This window comes from Cadophora gregata, assembly GCF_030347475.1.
Source record: "Cadophora gregata isolate MNR1 chromosome Unknown scaffold_1, whole genome shotgun sequence".
Taxonomy (NCBI): Eukaryota; Fungi; Ascomycota; class Leotiomycetes; order Helotiales; family Ploettnerulaceae; genus Cadophora; species Cadophora gregata.
This window is the reverse complement of record NW_026695924.1, coordinates 891,536-911,929: the sequence shown is the minus strand read 5'-3', so window position 1 is coordinate 911,929 and position 20,394 is coordinate 891,536. Positions and strand designations below refer to the sequence as shown.

The following is a 20,394-nucleotide window of genomic DNA, read 5'->3' as shown; positions in this document are numbered from 1 at the left end:
GAAGAATCTATCATCCGGCATCAAAAGCATGCATTGCTGTCAAAGTCATCACCAAAAGGTCCTTGTCGAGGGGTACCGAAGCTAGAATGTGCTCCCATCACATGCGCTGTTTTTTTGATCATCCGCACACTCGGCAGACTTTCTGAGACAAGAGCGACAAGCTTTGTGCCGTGTAACCTCCGAGCTGCGAACCATGCAGTTAACAACTCATCCTAGAGTAACAGTCAGTGAAGGTTGTGGGGAATCCTTGCTCCATGCGCCTCGTTGGTACTGCGGGGTAGATCGCGTGGGAGAAATATGCTGTGCATTAGTTGGTAAGGGCAGTGCTGAAGATTTTTCGGTGGACAAGCAGATGGTCTTGCGGCATTATCGCGAGGTCTGTGGTAGGGCGGTACAATAAAAGTCTGTGGCTTTGCGTGATTGTTGGTATTCTATGAACTTCTCAGCATGTACTGAGGCTGCTGTGCCGACTTCACAGGGTGGAGTCCTAAGAGAATTTCATGCCCTCTTCTGGATAAATCTTGCCATACTCACCGACTTACATTGTTCTCTCCGTCCAGTAGTACAAATCTTGATTCGCATGAGGTTCGTGGATAGCATTTCTCGAAGGACTGTCGAAGAGGTCTCGAGGAGGTTTCCCTAGTCTCTGGTGATATCTCGAGAGCTGCTGTTTAGTTCAGATGATTTGCTTTAATCTACATGACATAACCTTTTCGGGGTAGAAGAAAGACAAATTTACTTCAGCACTTGAAAGAACTCATTACCCTTTTTAACGTGATGTCCAAACAAAGAGCATAAGCGACCGCATATCAATGTCCAAGCTACCCCTCAATATCAACCTCCATATCCTCCCACTCTCCATTCCCGTCCGCGATCCCGGGAGTATCCGGTATAATCATGTTTCCTTCGTCAAGACCCAAAACTTCCTCATCCACACTGAAATACTCTTCATCACTGTCGTACGACTCCTCAGAGTCCATATCCTCGTCCTCGTCCGCGCCCTCATCCTCATCTCCACTCCCATCAGTCTCCCACTCCTCGCCCAGCAAATCCCTTAGCTCATCCTCCCCGAGATCCAACAACATCATATCCTCCGCCCCAAACTTCCTTTTCCACCCTTCATCCCTCGGACTCGCCTCCGCCATCGGCCATGGACATTTGCCAAGGACATACAGCTCCAGCAATTTGGCATCCTTGATCTTTCCTTTTCCAGCATCAGACACCACAGGTTTCCAATTAACGTCATAGATGCGTCCTTCGGCTTCAGGAACATACAGCTCGAACTTCTCAAGGGACATGTGATCGCGTAAGTCAGTCAGGACATCCTTCCAAGTCCGTTCTTGAGGCGTACAGCCTGCTTCGCCGATGTGTAGGTACCGGAGAGTGCGTTTGTGGGCGACGAGGAATTTGCCGAGGTCTTCTTCTGTGGAGTCGCATCCTGAGATGCGGAGGCTATGTAAGTGCGGGTATGTAAGACGGTAGAATGTGTCTTCGAAGCCTAACAGGCATTCGTCTGTATCGTCGTCGGCTTCTTCGTAAGAGAGATCGAGGGAGGTGATGTTCTGGAAGCAACCCAGCATCTGTGCCATTTTCCGGCCCATTTGCGAATTGTAAGGCAACATGGAATTGCCCACTCCAACGACCGCGATCCGTAGGTCTGTAATATGTGACAGCCGTTCCTTGAGTTGGGGGCTTGGCTGTAGAGCAGAGAGGAGTTCACGTCCTGGGAAGTCACTTGCAAAACCTGTCCTGAAATAATCGATTGGGAAGCAATCGAGGTCCAGCTTCTGTATTGACTTACACTTGATAGCCGATGCGAGGATAGCGGAATATCTTTGGATTGAGACTGGCGAATCGAGAAAGTGGCTCGCCTCATCATCTTCGAAGTCAAAATCCGATTCCATTTCAGCCCAGGCGATACAGAATGGGTTCTCTATGTCGCGGAGCGGACAGTTGAGAGAATTGATCTTCAAGGATGCGAGATTCGGTAGCAGTGGAAGACATTTGTCCAGGATTTCTGCCTTGCAGTGCTTTTGGACACGGGCTTTGTCAAAGATAGCATTGACCTGCTTCCATACTTTGGACATTTGCCCTCCGGTAGCATACAGCAAACGCTGCTTTTGACGCTCAATAGCATTTTCCAGTTGAAGTCTATCCACATCCCCAGCAAAGAATTCAATATAGCGAATTCCTTTGGCAACTTCTGGGTTCGTGACGACCTGACATAGTCTATCCATATCATCCAGATGGGGACGAATAGTCAGGCCATCCCGAAATATCGATGGCGCGCCAGCAGCAGCCCAAGACTCAGAGATCATGCGGATACTAGGGATATCACGCGTAGGTATGAATTCCACAATTTGCAGCTTCAGCTCAAGAGGAAGCTTCAGGAAGGCATTTGTCTTGTTGGATTCTTTGTCGGGCTCGGGAGTGTCTTCTTGAGCTGTCCTCGCTCGTGATTTCGGTTTGGATCTTCCGAATGGTTTTACTCGTGATTTTGGGCGCGAGGCGGGGATGTCAGGCATGGCGCCTGATGTTCTGGATGGCGGCATGGCGGCGTACTGTGGAGCAGACTAGAAGATGGAAAATAATGAGGCTTCTGTGATCTATCTTAATGATGTTAAAAAGATGGTGGGACGCTGCAGGTACGAGGCGCTGTTGCGAAGTCAGTAAGCTTGAAATGTAGCGATCTGATAGCCACATCAGAGTTGCTAGTCGTTGGCTGTCGAGGAGGCCGTCCTGATAGGGAGGTCCGATGAGATCGCTGGTAATCGAATTTTATTAAAGTTTTTCAAATTGCTGGAACTTGAATGTGATTTGCTAGGACGAAAATCGACGACGAAAATCCATTGGTGCTGGTGCAAAAGAAAGGTTATGGGTCACCTGACCTCGCTTAAACGAGAAAATGGAATCATCGTCATCCTGCCAACTTTAATTTCTGCAGTTTATATTCCCTCTTGCTGTATCAGGCTTAGAATAATATCAATCATGTTTCAAATAAGGCTACCCGTTCTATATTGTTTCCCCCGAGACCGGGTCGACTCATTTTAATATATGCTAGTTCTAGATGGCACTACGTTGGATTGGCCTTATCACACAGGACGCTCATCAACTATCAACTCCTAGCCAGTCATTGTCCATCAAACAATCTGAGATGAATTACACAGCAGGGTGAGCTCTCTACACTTCCCACAATATACTCCATACACCAACTCCCATTACCAGTACGCCTCGTACCGATGTCGTATCTCCTCACCTTCACGATCCACACTCACGCCAAGATACCAAGAGATAGCCATGCAATATGACACATTTGTCAAATCCATGCTGGGAATCTACCGTTTTGCGTCTCTGCTTGCAGTGTTTCTGAAGAGTCCTTCGTTGATATTGGATGCCGTCCAGTACTCATGTCTCTCACTTCAGGAAATAGTGACGGCCCGATAAGCTGAGCTGTTAGGCGACCCTTGGATCTCGGCGGCGGCTCTGGTGCTGGAAAGGTGCCATGTGATTTTGTCATCCGCCTGAACTTGCCGCTATAGTCGCCGGGGTAGGTATTATGTACAGGTAAACTGGCGTGCGTAGGCTGGGTGGTCTTGTGTTGAAGATCCTGGTGCTGCAGTTCCTTCGCCCCGACATTTCCGGAAAATGCACTCTCGAATGGATCTGCCAGCTGTAAAGTCCTTAAAACGATCTCCTTCACTGGAACAGCCTTCCTCCTGATAGCAACAGCATTCTCGTAGTCTTGTACATCCCAGATGCCGCTCTTTGGCCTCTGAAATTGAAAATAGCTTCCCTGTTCCGAGTTCGCAAGGGTTGGGTTATTGCTCAAGAAAGAAACAGGTGTTGAGATCGATGACCGTGTGTGCGCTTCTATCGGCGGCTACTGGAAATCGGACCCGGAGTCGGACTCAGAGGATAACATATGTGCATAAATGCCGCCCCAGCGCTTGACGTCCGCTTCCAATCTCTCCAACTCAATCTGCAGTTCTTGCTTCTTGACCTTCAACAATTGGTATGATCCCTCAGCTGTCAACCCTAATGCCGCTACGTAAACACGATTCAAAGATCTCGGCGGCGATATAATCCTCTCTGAATCAGGTATGTCGACCGGCTTCTCAATCATCTGCACCGGGAAATATTTGTTTCTCGTGACTTGCTGCTGACGTAGTAAATCTTGCCGATCTAGTATCATCTGACTACAGCTTACTTCAAGATCCGCTATGGCTCGTGGGAGATCGAACACACCAAATGTACCTGAATAGACTTTTGAGGTGGTGGACGAGGGAGGGATCATGCCTTTCATGCAGCGGGAGATGGTGAGGAGGTTTGTCCGTGAGATGTTGATGCGGCGTTCCAGCTCGAGTATTGAGGCTCGTGTGTGGGAGATGTGGGAGGGTAGGTTGGCACTTTCGTCGGTGGTGAGTTTAGGGACGAAAGGGGCGCGGATAGCGGACTTGATGCTGTCTATTCTGAACACCCTGGATGATGTTGAGAAGAAAATAGCCCGAGATTGGAGGAAAGGAAGAGAAACAACTGATAGGGACGCGAAAAAGGAAGTCGCATAACCAAAAAATTGGGAAGACGGCGTCACAAACGGAGAGATGTTAGTTTGACGGGATGACCGAATTCTGGGGGTTAGCTCCGACCGCAACAAACATCAACACTTGAACCAACACACAATACTGACAGGAAGAAAGCCACAGTTTCTATTTCCTTGTCGCCTCCATTCAGGCTATCGATATCGTATGGTCCCAAACTCCTCGCTATGCAGACAAAAATGGTCAAGTTCCTTTTCGTGGCGCTCCATTCAATTCCCCAAAGACCCTTCGTATCCTTTCCAAGACTAGGTGTGCTAGTGATTCCTAAAATTCTTTTTCTGGTAGAATAGATCCGTCCTGGAAGATCCTAAATTGATAATCTTTGGACAACCGTCTCGATCCTTCTCCAATCGGGTACATTCGAAGCAGTAGAAAGCGTCTGAAATACCCTAACAGAAAGTCAGCATATTGCCAGTAGTAATTGTAAGTGGTAATACATACCTCGCCACCACACACCACACACTTATTCTGGTAGTTGCCGAAGCTGCATTCGTCACAGATTCGTACGAGGGTTGTAGGTCGGACGTAAGAATCGCAGACTGGGCATTTTCCGTCGCACTTGTCGCAGAGGCGGCCGATTGCAATGCCTGATTGCTTTCGGCACATAACAAGATCGCTGAGGAGAGAGTTAGCATAAGAATCTTCTTGAAGGAGAGGAGCCAGGGGTAGTAGTGGAAGGATAAAAGTTTGGAGGGGCAAGAGAGAGACTTACGGATGATGGCGGGACATCGTGAAGGTCTGGGTTGTTGTCGTTGGACTTGGAGAGTTCTTAAGATGTAGCTTCAGCTCGAGATAAGCTTCAGGTGTCTGTTGAAGGTATTCTGTAAAATTGACGAGGCTGATGGACTTGAAGCATTCATAGCAAATGTCCCGCCACCATAAAGTTCCAGAATTGCTTGCTAAGCACGGACCACCACTAGCGTGAATTGGGACAAGTGCTACATGCTCATCAGCGAGGTTGCTCAGCCTTTCCTTAACTTCTCTGAACAGCATCCACTTTCGAATAGTATTGTTAAGCAGAGGATTGAATATGGCCGAAGCTGATGGGTGAGATACAAATTGTGTTTGTAGTCTTGGGCAAATGCTAATGATCTACGCAGCCCAATCGCTTCAGCTGTCGTTCTCCCCGAGGCTGAAGCTTCCACAGCTCCCTTGAAACGACGACAATCATCAGCCTCGGACTCGACATCCAAACGTCCCCGGCTGTCCGTCGATGCAAGCAGTGGCTCTCCACCTACTCTGCGCGACTCTCCACAACCAATCGAGCCATCTAAACCCGAGGCAGAAGTCAAACCCAATGACGAAGCGCAAAATCGAAGAAAGAGCAGTGTGCAGGAGGAAAAGAAGCGTGGCCAACGGTTATTCGGTGGTCTTCTAAGTACTTTGAGTCAGAGCACGCCAAATGGTCAGCAGAAAAGACGTCTCGAAATTGAGAAGCGCCAGCATGAGAAAGTAAAACAACAAAAGGAAGCAGACGAGGCACGGAGGAGAGAGAAACTGGCAGACTTGAAGGCTATTCGTAAGGCAGAGCAAATTATATACGACGAAGCAGAGGTGTGTGGATTCAATGTCGAGCAAGATTGACTTGATCCTGACCATCGACAGATGCGAACACGACATTCCAACCTATTGGCTGTGGCAAATTTCCTGTGTACGAAATCAGAACCTAAGATTGTACGTATCTTACATACCGACATATAACTGCTGTCAGATGAGCTTATTGCTGACCATTTTCGTAGTACTACAAACCCTGGGAGCTACTTCCTCGAGACGAAGAACGAATCAAATCCCAGATCAAGGAAGCCGAAGCCACAATCGAGCGAGAGACATCAAATTTTGATTCCCGGCATCCGAACCGACCTGGAAGGAAAGAGAAGGAAGAAAGATCTAACAGCACGTCTAAGGAGACGGTGGGTGAGCCTCAAGCCGAGTCTCCGTCTGTTTCCAAAGTTGATGATACTACTAATTCCCCTGTACAAATACCCCAGTCAGAGCAGAACCAGGCAGAGAAGCAGGCTCAGGAAGAGCATAACGGCGAAGTGGTCGTTGAGAACGACGAGGATACAGTGATTTACTGATTTCAGCAAGACCAGCATTTCTATTGGGTTCTTCCTTTGCTCCAAATGTACCAGGAATACGTCGTTGGGCGAAATGATGGCCCGCAACTTTCTTGTACATATATGTGCTCTAACCTAGCGCAAAACTTGTTTCAATTAGCTAGTGGTTACGAATAGCCGACCACGCCGTTGGTGAGTATCAGAAGGACCTGTACCATAATCGGGACGAAGGTCATCCTTGAATGATGCCATTGAGTGGTGTTCAGTTGTCTAGCTTCGTCAATGATACAATTGCTGCTTTCAACGATCCACAAGACTTATAAGGTACCAAGCGAGTCACAGGGGCCGGCTAAGGATCAGATCTTTCAACCAGACATAGAGTTCAGATGTACAAGGCTCGAAACATCAGAGCACCTATGCCTTGAAAAGAGCTAGGCAATCTGGCAATCAAGTGGTTTGAGGCTATAAGAAGGAGGATCCGCCAATGATAGTCTTCCGGCCGTCAGAAACAGTCGTACTGACCGCTAGACGGATACTGGGATTGCTCGCACCTATCCTGTAGACGAGAACGATAGTTTGTGGCTGTAGAGCAAGCTTGACGGATTGTCCTTGTCCCACTAAGCTGCGGGTCATCATGCATCTCAAATCGCCGAGGTACGGCAGATCTACGGACTCAGCCTTGCAGAGAGTATAAAGCTGCCACCATCCCCGCTTCAACTTTCGGCCTTGCACCAACAACTTCATTGTTTGAATTAAGGGATAAAAATGGTCGACAAACTCTCTCCCGACGACTCTCGTGTCCAATATAAGACAGCCAATCTCAATGGCGTCAACTACAGTTACATTCTCGCTGAGCCCCAGGGCAAAGCTCTAAATACCATTTTCCTTGTCCATGGCTGGCCAGACATTTCATTCGGCTGGAGATACCAAATTCCCCATCTTGTTTCTCTCGGTCTCCGAGTTGTTGCTCTTGACATGATGGGATACGCTGGTACAGACGCACCAGAGTCTCCATCATTCTATACCTACAAACGTGCCGCTGACGACATGGCCACACTCGCCCAGCAACTCGGCCTCTCCAGCATCATCTTAGGAGGTCATGACTGGGGAGGAGCTGTCGTTTACCGCTTTGCTCTGCACTACCCGAAGTTGATCTCAGCCATAATCAGCGTCTGCACACCTTTCGCACCACCCAGGAAAGAGTTTCTCGACGCCACCGTCCTCCCAAACTTCAAATACCAGCTCCACCTTCGCGGCCCAGAAGTCGAAGCCGAGATTGTCGGTGAAGAAAAACTCCGTCAATTTCTCAATGCAATGTACGGTGGACGTACCCCCAAAGGCGAGCCAGGCTTCTCTACCTCCAAGGGAGTCCACTTCAACGTCCTCCCAGACATTGGACCAACACCCCTTCTCACAAAGGAAGAAGTCGATTTCTACGTCAAACGCTATGCAATCAGTGGAATGCATGGCCCCCTGAACTGGTACCGTACCCAGGAGCTCAATTTTGAGGATGAGAAAGAGATGGCGGAGAAGATGGAGGGGTACAAGTTCGATATGCCGACACTGTTTATTGCTGGCACGAGGGATGCTGCTTTGCCTCCAGCGATGAGTCAGGGTATGGATAAGTTCTTCAGGAGCTTGACGAGAGGCGAGGTCAATGCTAGTCATTGGGCGCTGTGGGAGAAGCCAGCAGATGTCAATCGGTATATTGAGGAGTTCTTGGTTGGGCACATTGGCGCCAAGGCTAACCTATGAGGTATGAGCTCATGAATAAATGAAAAACTTCTGTTCTACGAAGGTGCAGATATTTTTATTGTTATTCCTTGGCAATTGCCTTTTTCTTTCTTCGAAATATAGGAGAATATTCTGTATCTTCATCTTTTAGGTTTCCTGATGTTCTCAACCCCGCATGAAGGACGTTCTTCTGGACTGACATCGCAGTTCACTGAGTGTGTCAGTAATGAAACTTCTCCGAACAGTCGCGAAAACTCTCCATATTCCATTTCAAAGAGCATCATCCATGATTATTAATCGTGCTATTATTTTCAGCCTGATTGTTCATTCTCCCCCATCTCATCTTCACACTTTTCGAGATACGCAGGGCATGGGGAAATGAAGTGGGCCAGCTTCAAGATTGAAATTCCATTGAATGGTACCTAAAACGCCACGCTTCTCTATCCCTCGTTTCATCCCTCCCTTTACGTTTACGCCTCAAGAAACCCTGTACGCCAAATTCGGAAAGAACATAACGCTCACTCCGTTCTGCCCTAGGCCCAGTTCCCCACAGCGGCCACCACTTGCGTCCCCATCATCAGCTCTTATAAAAGAAATGATAATCCAAAAACGGATTCTCTCTAAGCGCATAAGCGCTGTGATTATACTCTTCAACAAACCCGCCAGGAATCTGTAAGCCGGGCTGGCCATTTGGTAATGGTGTTCGAGGAGGCTGGGGAGCAGCCGCAGGATTGTAAGGGTTTGTTTCTGTGATGGGCTTGCCGTTGTTGGATGCTGGGCCTGCGAAGGTCCATTGGTCGTTGAGGAGGCGGATCATTTTGCTTGTTGGGGGCTGCAAATGAGTTTTGATTTATGTGAATGAGAGTTTTGGGTGACGAGTGGGGTTTGAGGGATTAGTACCTGGGATGAGAAAGAGCGTGTTATTATTTTAGGAGGACAAAGACGGAAAATTGGGCGGGTATCCATGTCTGGTTGACTATTCTGATCCGGCTCCTTTGTCTGTTGATGCAGGGGATTTTCTGCATTTTTCAAGTTACCAAACATTTAAGGTATGATATTGTCACGACTGCGAATCGTAGCGCCCTAATTTCTTAAAAACGCTACGTCACTGCCATTGACGCCACAAATGAGTGGTAAACTGGATGTATCTGTGACAGTAATCTGCCGAAGAGGGAGGCATGCAGCTCGAATCAAATACTGTGTCTCAATTACTCACTTGCGGGGAGATTGAAAGTCTTGTCTACAGCCAAATATCTGATTTCTTTCCAAGATTATCAGCCCAGATTTCGAATCAAGGAAGAAAGATCAACAGGACAAATCTAGGCTTCGGATGCTTCAGCCTTGGGAGGACTGGAGGGAAATAAGCGAAGTCAAGTAAACAGACGCCGCCTAGCCGCTAACATATCTGACGCGAAAAGACTGAAAGCCAAAACTTTAAACCCGAGCCATACAAAAATAGCATATTTTTTTTTACCATCCCTAGATGTCCATGGTATCACGTTCAATCAAAAGCATCTACTCAGGTGATGGTGCAAGTGGAGTGGAGAGCTTCATCTCGCTAAGCTAGGGCTTCCTCGGCACATTGACTCACACACTGACAAAGAGCTTTCCCGGCATTTGACTACCACATGTAAGTATCCAAATAAGCAGAATCTCGTCATCAAACATCAATAACTTGTTGTTTACAGCATCCAACATCAACGATCGCTTAGCTCAGTTGGTTAGAGCGTGGTGCTAATAACGCCAAGGTCGCGAGTTCGACCCTCGTAGTGATCACACAAAATTTATCTTTTTGTCATTTTTGAGGACCTAATATAGTTTATAGTTGTTTGAACTATTGCTTTTGGCTTCTTTTCTTGCTTCAAGTGTCGCCTTGCAGAAAACTCTGATGCCGTAAAGGTCTTTTTATTCTAGTAGAGAGGAAGTGGGGTTAAAGCGGGGTTAGGTACTTTTTTTCTCCTCTACATCTTCCCCATGACTTTTAGGCACAGGTCTAGCTACAAACGAGCAGCATCTCACATCAATGCCTACCAGGCACTTATGGAAATCGACCGGCTTAACCTACAGCATGTACGTCCTGTAAGTACAGGCTATACACAGCTGACCGTGATGTTTCCCTGCACTAGGTCTAAACAGAGACGTCCACCATTTCACCAAAATCATCAATGCCGAGCAGTAGCGCCGCTTCAGTCTGACAAGCTCGCTTCTCTTCTTGACAATAACAACAAGCACAGGTCGACAGACTAAATAACCTATGGACTGATGATCCAATGTTTGAAAGTCAAGCTGTACATATCAGACCACTTTGGCTTCTTGGATACTACGACCTCGCATTTTGTGTGGCTGCAAATAGCCCTGTGGAGTCTAAGTGTCCTTGATGTTGTGGTTAGGATAACTATGGTTGTAGAACATTAAAGTGGTGTGACACAATGCAGCTCATGCGAGGATGGCTTGCCCAAGGTCCTGAGGGTCCCCAAGCCACCCGCCACATTTTGAACCGGGGGGCGGCGCTGTCAGGGTCCAGCTGTCAGGAACGGGGGCCCACATCACTGTAAATACCGACTTCTCAGTGGATAAAGCGCTGAATTGGGAAAGTGGCGTGACACTCCCACGTCCAATCTTCAATTCAACATCTGATCTCGACATCCGCCGATTTTATGATATGGTTCAACAATGCTGGAGTGAGACCACCACGACAAGAGACACACCATAGGCAGATCAATTTCGAGTGCACGCCACAATTACGGTAATGCTGCACCATACAGGATGCACCATCTACCAAAGTGTACTTTTTGAAAGTACATAAAGAAGGGGACTTCTCACGATCATGTCTCTCATTCCACCAGGATCAAATCCAATACGATATCCAGGATACTTCAAGCACAAACCACAACCAAAAGAGAACCCGCATCTAGTTCTCACACACGATATTGTTCGCAACATCAAGACACTACATTTCGAAATTAACACTTCCGAGCCTGTCAGTTCCAACAGAAAGTACCTCACATCAATGAAAGGATACTTCGGTGTAATGACACTCAGCGCCTGCAGCTCGTGCGACCTACACGGAAACGGAGAGAAGGTTCACCTAGACGACAAACACTGCTTATGGCAACCGAAGAACAACACAGAGACCAAGGACGAGCCATTGTGGCACCTACGAGTCAGCGTATTGAAGGACCAGGAAGCAAGAGGCGACTGCCAGACTCGCAGATTCGTAAGTTTGGTCCCCGAAACTCTAAAGCTAGTATCTGGATGAACGATTCACTGACTGGGGAAACAGGCTTTCAAATCGTTGCATCACCTCACACACGCGGCCAATCAACTCGATGCAGCATTTGGCAAAACGCTAGACATCAAGAAATGTGGTGTTGAAACTCCGGATGCGATGGGTGGCAGAGTGAACGATGGACGGAGCGAGAATATCACAATCGAATTTGAATCCGAATCGTCAACAGAAAGCTGGAAAGAGTTTCTGTGGAGGTTGAAGGGTTTGGAAGATGAATGGGATCATGAGGGCATGAGTGTTCTGTGAGAGAATGCATGGGACAGGAGTCGCACATCTCACATCTCCTCTGGGATGGAGCGGCGCGGACGGTTCCTAGGAAGAGGATTTGCTTCGGAGCTGGAAACAAAGGATAAATACACTGCATATAACGTGGGATGGAAACTGTTTATAGCTTGCAGCGCTGGCAGTAGATTTTGGTAATGGGCATTGAATGCGTAACCTGGCATGGAGTTTCGCGACCATTAACGGCGTTTTGGGGGTTGGAGTTTCCCATATATAAACATATGACATTCCATATTGATAGGATTATTAGACTCGGTTGTGTCATCCGGTCCGAGCACTCCATCGATATCTTCAACGGATTCTTGTGATCGTTCCATCGATGCATTAGAGGGCTGGCAACCTGCGAGCCTCGCGGCTTCTCAGACGCTTTGACCGGTTCGTGAAACGTGTGTTGAACCTTCTCGCAAGAACTTATGACCTAGCGCCTAATTGCTGAAGATTGGGTTCACTTCCAAGGTACAAGATATATAGCATGGCGATATTGGACATGGAGGTATTGAAAATTCGATGCGGTTTCGTTGCGAAGCTTTTCATGTTTTCCCAGTCCACAGGGGGATTTCCGCCTTGGTGACGTCTAAATATCACTAGCGAATACACTAAAGTCAGCGAGGAATCCTCTCCTTTCATAGACGACTTTCAAGCTCCCTTAACTTTCAACTACCTCAGGATAACCTGGGATCGGCCTACCCCTCTCATCAAAATCTGTGTCCGACTCTGTCAAGCCATTCAGAGATTGCGAAAGCTTGGATCCGTCTGATGTTCTCATCCGATGGGCGGCTTCACCGCTGTCAGAAAGAGTTTGGCGGAGTGACAGGAGTACGGAGGTACCAAACGAGCTGCCGTCGCATGAACTCGGAGCTCGGGAGCCCTGATTTTTGAAACTCACAACACAACCATACTCCACCAACAGTGGCCCATCTGGGCCTCCCGTCGCCCAAACCGTTATGTTGCTGGTCTGGGAGTGCTTATCTGGACCTGGTCGTCTGTATGATCGCCAAAGCAAGCATGTTCGACAAGCACCAGCTGTTCATGTGAGGCAATGCCATAGCAAAACCTCACGATTCTGGGCGCAAGTAGCGAATGTAACCCTTGGGTGGTGGAGAAACGGCAATAGTACGGTCCCCGATGGACTCCAGATCTCTCTCCCCATCCCTCAGGTCCCTCGAGTTGTGGATTTCTTTTGCTTCTTCGCGATTTTCTTTTTCCAAATGTCTCAAGCCATCTCTTCACTCCTTGTGATGCTCTACAGGCTATGACGCCGTTCACGTTCTTTTCTATTCCTAATACATCTTGTAATATGTTTTTAGCTTGACCCAACGCTGGCTTATGCGTCTCGACTCCTCGCTGGAAGAGGCCCCGTCGTCTTTTTCAAATTCCCAAAACCAAATGGATTCCCCAAGGGGACCAAGCTCATCGAGCATGTCGATGCGATTGGAGCCATCGCCGACTTCAGTAATGCTGAGCAGACTTCAATACATAGAAGAACAAAGCGCACTGATAACACCTCCTCCTGAACTTCGACTTCGAAGTCCTATCCCAGAACCTCAGAATAATGCAGATTGTGGTGAAGCAAATCGGAGTGCCTCTGAGGCTATCCGTCAAGCAAATCAGTCGGCGTCTCAAGCGATACAGCAAGCAACCCAACAAGCAACTCAGTCGATACAACAAGCAAGCCGAGAAGCTTCGCAAGCTGCGCAGCAAGCCCAACAGTCTGCCTCGCAGGCAATCCAACAGTTTTCGAACCAAGCCTCCCAGTCGATCGCCGCAGCTTCTAGAAGTGTCTCGAGCGCGATTCAATCTGCAGATCAAGCGATAGCTAGTGCGAAGTCTTCGGCAGATGCAGCGATAGGAAGGGCAAATGGATCAATGATGACTGCGCAGGCCAGCGCTTCATCAGCACAGGTATGCCCTGAAATGCCGGGGAGATGTCCAGTCTACAGGAAATGGATTTGACAGTATGTGTGATTGTAGGCCGACGCTTCGAGAGCAGTATTACAAGCTGGAGCTGCTGTTGCAGCCGCAACAGGTACGTTAATTTCTTTTCCAGCTTAGAATCAAGACAAGCGGATGATCACTCGAATTTTGGGGCATCAAACAGTGATGGAAAGCAACTAATCGATCTTTCAGGTTCTGCCGCCGCGGCAGGTTCATCCTTTCTAGCCGCAGCAGCGAAAGCAACACAAGGCGCCCAAGCGTCAATATCAGGCATTAACGTGAGTAATTTCCGTTTTTCATGACAAGCCTCTCTGACCTTCTTTAGGCCGCGGCAGCTTCATTCACATCGCAAGCAGGCGAGCAAGTGAGACAATCGCAGACCACGGCAGTGACTGCTACACAAGCCGCACTTGCTATTGTCGGCAGTATCATTGCGTCGACTCTCATAACCATCCTTATCTACTTCCTCGTCATTCGCCACAAGAGAATTGCAAAACGGAAATCACGTGGAGTGAAGTCACTTAACGATGACTATTCCTCGGACCCTAAATTCCCGATATCAGATCAAGTTGGTTCCACTATTGCTGAATCTAATGCATCGACCAAATTCAATGAGACCAGAAATGGTCCACCCACGAATACCTCCCCATCTCTCTCTTTATTTCCAAGGATAGGCGATAGGAGAGCTGACGATGGAGCTGTGAAAACAACAACCGTCCCATGGAATCCATCCAAACCTCCAAAGGCGCCAATTTTAGCTCCGACATTAGGCTCATGGCTCAAAGCTCAAGACACCGTATCACCGTTTGGGCCCATCAAGTTGCCTGACGAGAAGACACCCTTGCCTCTGGGTGGGCAGCTCAAATCACCGCTTCAAAGTTTCCCAACAAGAAGGCCACCACCAAGTCCAATACAAACACCAAGGATGACGACCGCCAATATCAGTTCAAGGAGTCCAAAACAAAAGACACCTAAATCAAAAAGTCCCAGGGAATCCAATATCCCGTCAGCGATATGGAGTCCCAAAGTCGCTAGACTTATCACCATCAGCAACAGCAAACGTATCCCACCGGGGTCAAGAAAACCACGCGAACCACGCACTCCTAAGAAAGCGGACGTACCTCCCCCTCGTGAAATTGCAGACCAAAATTATCGAGAGAGCAAAGCATCCGTCTGGACCGATGACGTCCCATCCCCATCTCCATACGCCTCACCACCTCTCAGATCACCACCACCGCAGAAAAAAGACCTGGGGAAAGCCGGCTCATCATCCATAACACAATTTTACCACATGGAAATCCCGCCTCCCGTGAACCCAGTCCGCAACACAGCCGAATGGTTCGCAGCTCAACAAGCAGAGCGGAATTCGCTACAATCCAATCAACCCGATACGAACCTCAGCAACAATAACAATAACAACAATCGAACGACAATGGGCCTCCCTGGAAATCCAAAGCAGGGATTGCCATCAAGACCGGGACCGAGAAACGTTCAGAGTATGGAGGGAGAAGTAGGCTATGTGCAGGGTCTGAGTAGATTTCTGAGTAGCAACAGTGGAAGCGAGGTATCGAGGATGGATAGTGATAAGAGTACGAGTACAGCAAGGAGCACGTTTGGGACGGCGGAGGTGGGAAAGGCGATGTGATGGGGTGGAAAGTGATTCCAGATCTTCAGAGGAAGGGGATAAATTAGGGTATAGGAGCTGAGAGGAGGTTATATTTAATATCCATATAGCATGATACCAGGAATTGACATTCTTAACTTTCTATCAACCATGGAATCCCATCATGTCAGTCAGATGTCTCCTCCCAGGACGGTTGTGGCAGCGACGAAGCTCATCGATCGAGAGACCATCAACAGTAGCAAATATCTCATGACTCGATAGAACTTCATCTTCAAATCTAAACCTCAACTCGCAGTCCTTCACCCCTCCTCTCCCCTCTCCTCCCCTCTCCTCCCCTCTCCTCCCACAACCCTCCAATCTCCCCCACCCACCCGAAAATTCCGATTTCCCGATCTCCCGAATCCGATCCCGATACCGATATACATCCCGTCTCGAACTCAATCTCGAGCCTCCAACCTCCCTAGTCCATGCGCTGATCAAAGTCTCAAAGTCTCAAAGAGACGATCCGACTTCCTTGTTTCGGATATAAGCGAGAGAGATTCTGCCACAGCGAGGAGGGGGGTTGGGATGGAGAGAAGGGAAGGGGTGGCTTCAGGATTTATTGGTTGAGGTTGTGGTTGTTGGGTGGGTTGGGGAGGATGGATGGATGGATGAGGTTGTGAGGATGGATGGAGAGAAGAGGAGAAGATATTGATAGGTAGAATTTTGGGGATAAGAATTTGGATGGTTTGGTGAGAGTGAGTTGGAATTTGGTGCTTGGTGTGGCAGGTGGTCTCGTATATCTTCATAGGTGAGGGGAAGGAAGGGTTTGAGGCTGGGAGTTTCCGCGTTTCTGAATGGTTCATCTGGAACAATGGCTGAGAAAGGATGGATCGATTTGGGATCGATTTTTAAGCTTGTATTTGTAGGTTAGTTGAATTTAAGCTTTGGATTCTTGACTGAAAATACATCAAGAGAAATGATTGGGGTCCTTGATCTCGAAATATGGATCGATCAGCAGGCTTCCATCCACGAACGTTTGGGAGGGGATGATGTATCTCCATGATCCAACGCGTTGGGTTATTGTTTCCGATTTCTTTCAAGGCTTGCCAAGTCCTGAAATTCTTCAATTCTTTAAGTCTTCGATTTTTAAGGCTGACTGCTGAAGCTTAATCAAGGCTTGAGTCTTCTGGACCGGTTTGTCGAAAATAAGAGGTTAGGTGAAGCCTGAGATTGCTGACTACGGCCGAACCTAATGAACGTGATATTGTACGAATGGATTGATACGATAGGTTTGGCATCCTTTATCCACATACAGTGTGTCGATGATGAAAAGGTACGGAGGTTCAGCCCAGCAAGTGTAAAATGACATCTCTAGAATCGATTGCCTGGGAGCCCAAGCTAAGATAGCGATTTCTCCACGTGAAATCCCGCTGTCAGCGGTCCGGCCCCTCAACCCGCTGCTAGCCAGATCCGTTGCAAGCCCCCTTTTCTGCCTTCCCTTCAACCTTCACCGTCTCCAATCCCCGCACCTTATCGTGGTCACTTAATCCACTCTTTAGAACCACAGACCAGAAAGGGAATTATCATGGTCATCATATCCAATTTTCAGAACGGAACAGACCAATACCAATGCTCTGCAAAGCTACAGACTACCACTGACATGCAGAGAACCTAGTACATACGGTAGCACCTGCATTCGTTGATCCTTGTAGCACAAGGTCAGAACGATGGCTTTTTCTTATTTCTTGAGTTTTTATGGCTTCCCATGTTGGAGAGAAGGTCTTCTCCGTAAAGCTTTTTGAAGCTCCTACACTGTTTTCAATTGGTCTCTCGACCAGGTAAGGACCTCTCAACATGGGACTCCTGCTTCTGATTCCAGTAGCATTGCTACTCTACAACTTCTATGGAATTTACTATCGTCTTTACCTGAGTCCAATTGCCCACATTCCTGGCCCAAAACTTGCTGCCATCACCAGATTGTACCTTTCCCTCCTGCTCTCCCCAAACCCAAAGTATCTAACCGCTCCCCAGATACGAAGCTTACTACGACCTCATCCTCGGCGGGAAATACACCTTCAAAATAATCGATCTTCACAAACAATACGGGCCCATAATCCGTATCTCACCCTGGGAAATCCACATTTCCGATCCCGACTTCTACGACACCGTGTACGCCTCTTCCGCCTCAGGACAGCGCCGTGACAAATATGACTGGTTCACGAAGAGCTTCGGAATGGACAGCAGTACTTTTGCGACGCCTCAACATGATTTACATAAGTTGAGGAAGGCAGCTCTGGCGCCGTACTTTAGTATGCAGAGTGTGAGGAGGCTGCAGCCGGTTATTCAAGAGAGGCTTGATTTGTTGCTGGAGAGGCTGAGAGAGTTTAGGGATAAGGATGAGGTTTTGATGGCTAGTTGGGCGTTTGCTGCTTATACGAATGGTAACTATTTATTTAATCTGCAAGAAGTTCTTGGGAGATTGCTGATGGAAGTAGATATCGTGATGCAATACTGCTTTGGAAGATGTGACAATCGACTCGGTAAGAACACTTCTGACTTTCGTACTGCTGAAGATGCTAACGAGCAATCTGCTTGTAGAAGCAGAAGACTTCGATCCTTCATATCGCGATGCATCGTTCTTTGGGTCTACTGCCGGTAGTTTCATGAAACATGCTCCTTGGGTAAACAACCTCATGCAAGCTCTTCCAATGTGGGCAGCAGCGGCACTACACCCAGCAATGGCGTCGTTTGTCGCTCAAAAACGAGTATGCTTTCCTAGATTCCTAAATCCTCTTTTTACTAACTCAGTTACAGGACAACCTCGCTCAGATAAAAACCATCCAAGCCAGCTCCACCAAGTCCACCAACGACTCAGAAATCCCCACCATCTTCCACTCCATCCTCTCCTCCAAACTTCCACCCCAAGAAAAGACCGACACCCGCCTCTCAGATGACGCCCAAGTCCTCACAATGGCCGGCACTCTCACCACCGCCTGGGTCCTTGAAGTAGTTATGTACTGGCTAATCCGCCAACCCGACATCCTCTCCAAACTCAAAGCCGAGTTAACAACAGCAATCCCCGATCTCGACATGATAGGCACCCTCCCCCTCCCAGTCCTCGAAAAACTCCCCTACCTCACAGCCGTCATCAAAGAAGGTCTCCGACTCACCTACGGCGTCAGCTGCCGCCTCGCACGCATCGACCCCGACAACGCCATGCTCTTCACCGATTCCGACACTGGAAAATCATGGACCATCCCACCAGGTACACCCGTCGGAATGACGATCGTGCAGCTCCACCACAATGAAGACATCTTCCCAGACTCTAAGAAATTCTCTCCTGAGCGCTGGCTAGACAGCAAGAATCGAGTGTTGGATAAGTATATGGTGAGTTTCTCGTCGGGAAGTCGTCAGTGTCTGGGGATCAACCTCGCGCATGCGGAGATGTACTTGGGACTTGCGGCGATTTGGAGACAGTGGGGGAGTAGGGAGTGTAGGGGGGTGGATGATGTTGGTGTTTTTGAGTTGTATGAGACGGGATTGAGGGATGTGGAGATTGAGAGTGATGCATTCTTGCCGATTCAGCAGCCGGGGACCAAGGGGATTAGGGTGAAGGCTTTTATGTAGTGTGGTGGGTAGGCATCGTATGTTAGCGTTTAAATGTTTATACAATGCTGTAGTATATATGTGGCTGAATATATACAATCCCGTTGTTTGCGAGTATGTACTCGTGGGGTATCCCGTATGTAAGTCCTCCCTATCCATCTATTTCCATATTCCTATCCAGATGCCAAACCTAATCCCAAACGCCAGCTTTGTAGCTCCCATCATCTAGTATCCCATCCCAATCCCATCCAGTTTGTCCCAATGCATTGCAATCGTCTATCCCCTCATCCATACATCCTCAACCCAACCACCCCTTCAACACCATCTCCTTCTCCTCCTCGCTCCCACTCTCACCCTCACTCCCCCTCTCACTCTTCCTCCAACTCCTCCTCCTCAAACTAGTCCGCCCCTCTCCTTCACCCTCTCCTTCTCCGTCTCCCTCCCCCTCACTCGCATACTCCTCCACCGGCAAAGGCGGCAACGGCTTCTCCAGCACAAATCGCACTCTCCTCTCTCCACTCCCGCTCCATGCATATTCCGCAGCTGAAGCTGGCAACGGCGGTAAAGGCTTCTCTTCAATCGTGTTGTAGAATATGTATGTGTATGGAGGAGGAGCTGCACTGTCGTATTTGTAGGATGAGGAGGAGACAGAGGAGGATGTACTGGTTGTAGATGTGTTGGAGGAGTTTCTGCTGTGGGAATGGGAGTGGGAGTGGTAGCGTTGCTCGTAGGCGGCTTTCTCGTCGTAGGTTGTGGAGAACATAGTGCTTGTTTGATTCTTTGTTTGTTGAGAGGTAGATAGATTGATCAATCGACTTGAGAGTATCTCGTAGTGTGAGTGAGTGTCTTTGGAGATCAAGGTGTGAATGCCTTCATCCAAAGGTCGTCCTCCTTCACCCTATATATCCCCATCCCCCCAGCCCCTCCCCTCCCCTCTTAAGGCACAATCCCATCCCATCCCACAAATAACATCATCCCAAGAATAGACGTCCGCGGATCCCATCCAATCGAAACCGGCTGTACCGTGGGTACCTGCCTGAAAGTCGTAGGATTTGTATTCCTGCTGCGCATCCGCATCCGCGCATCGACCCTGCGAAAATTGCTGCGCGGCGAAGCGAGTCCGCTCAGCCCTGTAGTTAGCGTCGTAGGGCAGAGCGCACCTACCAACTTTTGGCCCGTACAGCCTGAACGCGCCCGGGAACTTTCACAAGCGAGGCAGTATTTCGGATGGTTGGGGAGCCCCTGGGCCCCCCCTTTTATGGGATATTAATTTGAGGGTTTGGGGGC

The 20,394-nt window shown here is 48.5% G+C and overlaps 10 protein-coding genes and 1 non-coding gene across 12 annotated transcripts; 6 read left to right on the top strand and 5 right to left on the bottom strand.

Annotated features, from left to right (window-relative positions):
- Positions 1-821: 821 nt before the first annotated feature.
- ONS95_000286 (uncharacterized protein) lies at positions 822-2,552 on the bottom strand (the record flags this gene model as incomplete). The annotated part of the gene is made up of 1 exon (XM_058493434.1): positions 822-2,552. The coding sequence occupies one exon, from the start codon at positions 2,550-2,552 to the stop codon at positions 822-824; it is 1,731 nt and encodes a 576-aa protein (XP_058363634.1).
- A 1,328-nt stretch (positions 2,553-3,880) lies between these two features.
- Positions 3,881-4,303, bottom strand: ONS95_000285 (uncharacterized protein; the record flags this gene model as incomplete). The annotated part of the gene is made up of 1 exon (XM_058493433.1): positions 3,881-4,303. The coding sequence occupies one exon, from the start codon at positions 4,301-4,303 to the stop codon at positions 3,881-3,883; it is 423 nt and encodes a 140-aa protein (XP_058363633.1).
- Positions 4,304-4,852: 549 nt separating this feature from the next.
- On the bottom strand, positions 4,853-5,327 carry ONS95_000284 (uncharacterized protein; the record flags this gene model as incomplete). The annotated part of the gene is made up of 3 exons (XM_058493432.1): positions 4,853-4,987; positions 5,040-5,214; positions 5,311-5,327. The coding sequence occupies 3 exons, from the start codon at positions 5,325-5,327 to the stop codon at positions 4,853-4,855; spliced, it is 327 nt and encodes a 108-aa protein (XP_058363632.1).
- A 301-nt stretch (positions 5,328-5,628) lies between these two features.
- ONS95_000283 (uncharacterized protein) lies at positions 5,629-6,676 on the top strand (the record flags this gene model as incomplete). The annotated part of the gene is made up of 4 exons (XM_058493431.1): positions 5,629-5,645; positions 5,699-6,152; positions 6,204-6,272; positions 6,338-6,676. 4 exons carry the CDS (start codon positions 5,629-5,631, stop codon positions 6,674-6,676), a joined length of 879 nt encoding a protein of 292 aa, XP_058363631.1.
- A 744-nt stretch (positions 6,677-7,420) lies between these two features.
- Positions 7,421-8,410, top strand: ONS95_000282 (uncharacterized protein; the record flags this gene model as incomplete). Its single annotated transcript, XM_058493430.1, has 1 exon — positions 7,421-8,410. The coding sequence occupies one exon, from the start codon at positions 7,421-7,423 to the stop codon at positions 8,408-8,410; it is 990 nt and encodes a 329-aa protein (XP_058363630.1).
- Positions 8,411-10,091: 1,681 nt separating this feature from the next.
- On the top strand, positions 10,092-10,165 carry ONS95_000281. Its single transcript has one exon. It is a non-coding gene; the product is annotated as a tRNA-Ile (tRNA).
- Positions 10,166-11,216: 1,051 nt separating this feature from the next.
- On the top strand, positions 11,217-11,924 carry ONS95_000280 (uncharacterized protein; the record flags this gene model as incomplete). The annotated part of the gene is made up of 2 exons (XM_058493429.1): positions 11,217-11,606; positions 11,673-11,924. 2 exons carry the CDS (start codon positions 11,217-11,219, stop codon positions 11,922-11,924), a joined length of 642 nt encoding a protein of 213 aa, XP_058363629.1.
- A 1,362-nt stretch (positions 11,925-13,286) lies between these two features.
- Positions 13,287-13,913, top strand: ONS95_000279 (uncharacterized protein; the record flags this gene model as incomplete). The annotated part of the gene is made up of 1 exon (XM_058493428.1): positions 13,287-13,913. The coding sequence occupies one exon, from the start codon at positions 13,287-13,289 to the stop codon at positions 13,911-13,913; it is 627 nt and encodes a 208-aa protein (XP_058363628.1).
- Positions 13,914-15,839: 1,926 nt separating this feature from the next.
- Positions 15,840-16,874, bottom strand: ONS95_000278 (uncharacterized protein). Its single transcript, XM_058493427.1, has 2 exons — positions 16,468-16,874; positions 15,840-16,414 (listed from the first exon to the last, which is right to left on the bottom strand). The coding sequence occupies exons 1-2, from the start codon at positions 16,560-16,562 to the stop codon at positions 16,111-16,113; spliced, it is 399 nt and encodes a 132-aa protein (XP_058363627.1). The 5' UTR covers positions 16,563-16,874; the 3' UTR covers positions 15,840-16,110.
- Positions 16,875-16,994: 120 nt separating this feature from the next.
- On the top strand, positions 16,995-19,198 carry ONS95_000277 (uncharacterized protein). Of its 2 annotated transcripts, XM_058493425.1 has the most exons (5): positions 16,995-17,339; positions 17,533-17,942; positions 17,997-18,041; positions 18,100-18,266; positions 18,316-19,198. In XM_058493425.1, exons 1-5 carry the CDS (start codon positions 17,257-17,259, stop codon positions 19,126-19,128), a joined length of 1,518 nt encoding a protein of 505 aa, XP_058363625.1. In that variant the 5' UTR covers positions 16,995-17,256; the 3' UTR covers positions 19,129-19,198. The 2 variants fall into 2 exon arrangements, with proteins under 2 accessions (XP_058363625.1, XP_058363626.1); XM_058493426.1 differs by having other exon boundaries at positions 16,995-17,480; positions 17,533-18,041.
- ONS95_000276 (uncharacterized protein) lies at positions 19,199-20,000 on the bottom strand. The gene has a single exon (XM_058493424.1). It carries the CDS (start codon positions 19,868-19,870, stop codon positions 19,406-19,408), a length of 465 nt encoding a protein of 154 aa, XP_058363624.1. The 5' UTR covers positions 19,871-20,000; the 3' UTR covers positions 19,199-19,405.
- Between the last annotated feature and the right edge of the window lie 394 nt (positions 20,001-20,394).

Bases quoted from the DNA above. Each gene is read 5' to 3' on its own strand.
- ONS95_000278 (XM_058493427.1), bottom strand. From the start codon at position 16,562: ATGGAGATACATCATCCCCTCCCAAACGTTCGTGGATGGAAGCCTGCT. The intron at 16,415-16,467 runs GTATTTTCAGTC...TACAAATACAAG, and splicing joins CCCCAATCATTTCTCTTGAT to CTTAAAAATCGATCCCAAAT.
- ONS95_000276 (XM_058493424.1), bottom strand. From the start codon at position 19,870: ATGTTCTCCACAACCTACGACGAGAAAGCCGCCTACGAGCAACGCTAC.
- ONS95_000277 (XM_058493426.1), top strand. From the start codon at position 17,356: ATGGGACTCCTGCTTCTGATTCCAGTAGCATTGCTACTCTACAACTTC. The intron at 17,481-17,532 runs GTACCTTTCCCT...ACCGCTCCCCAG, and splicing joins CTTGCTGCCATCACCAGATT to ATACGAAGCTTACTACGACC. The intron at 18,042-18,099 runs GTAAGAACACTT...ATCTGCTTGTAG, and splicing joins AAGATGTGACAATCGACTCG to AAGCAGAAGACTTCGATCCT.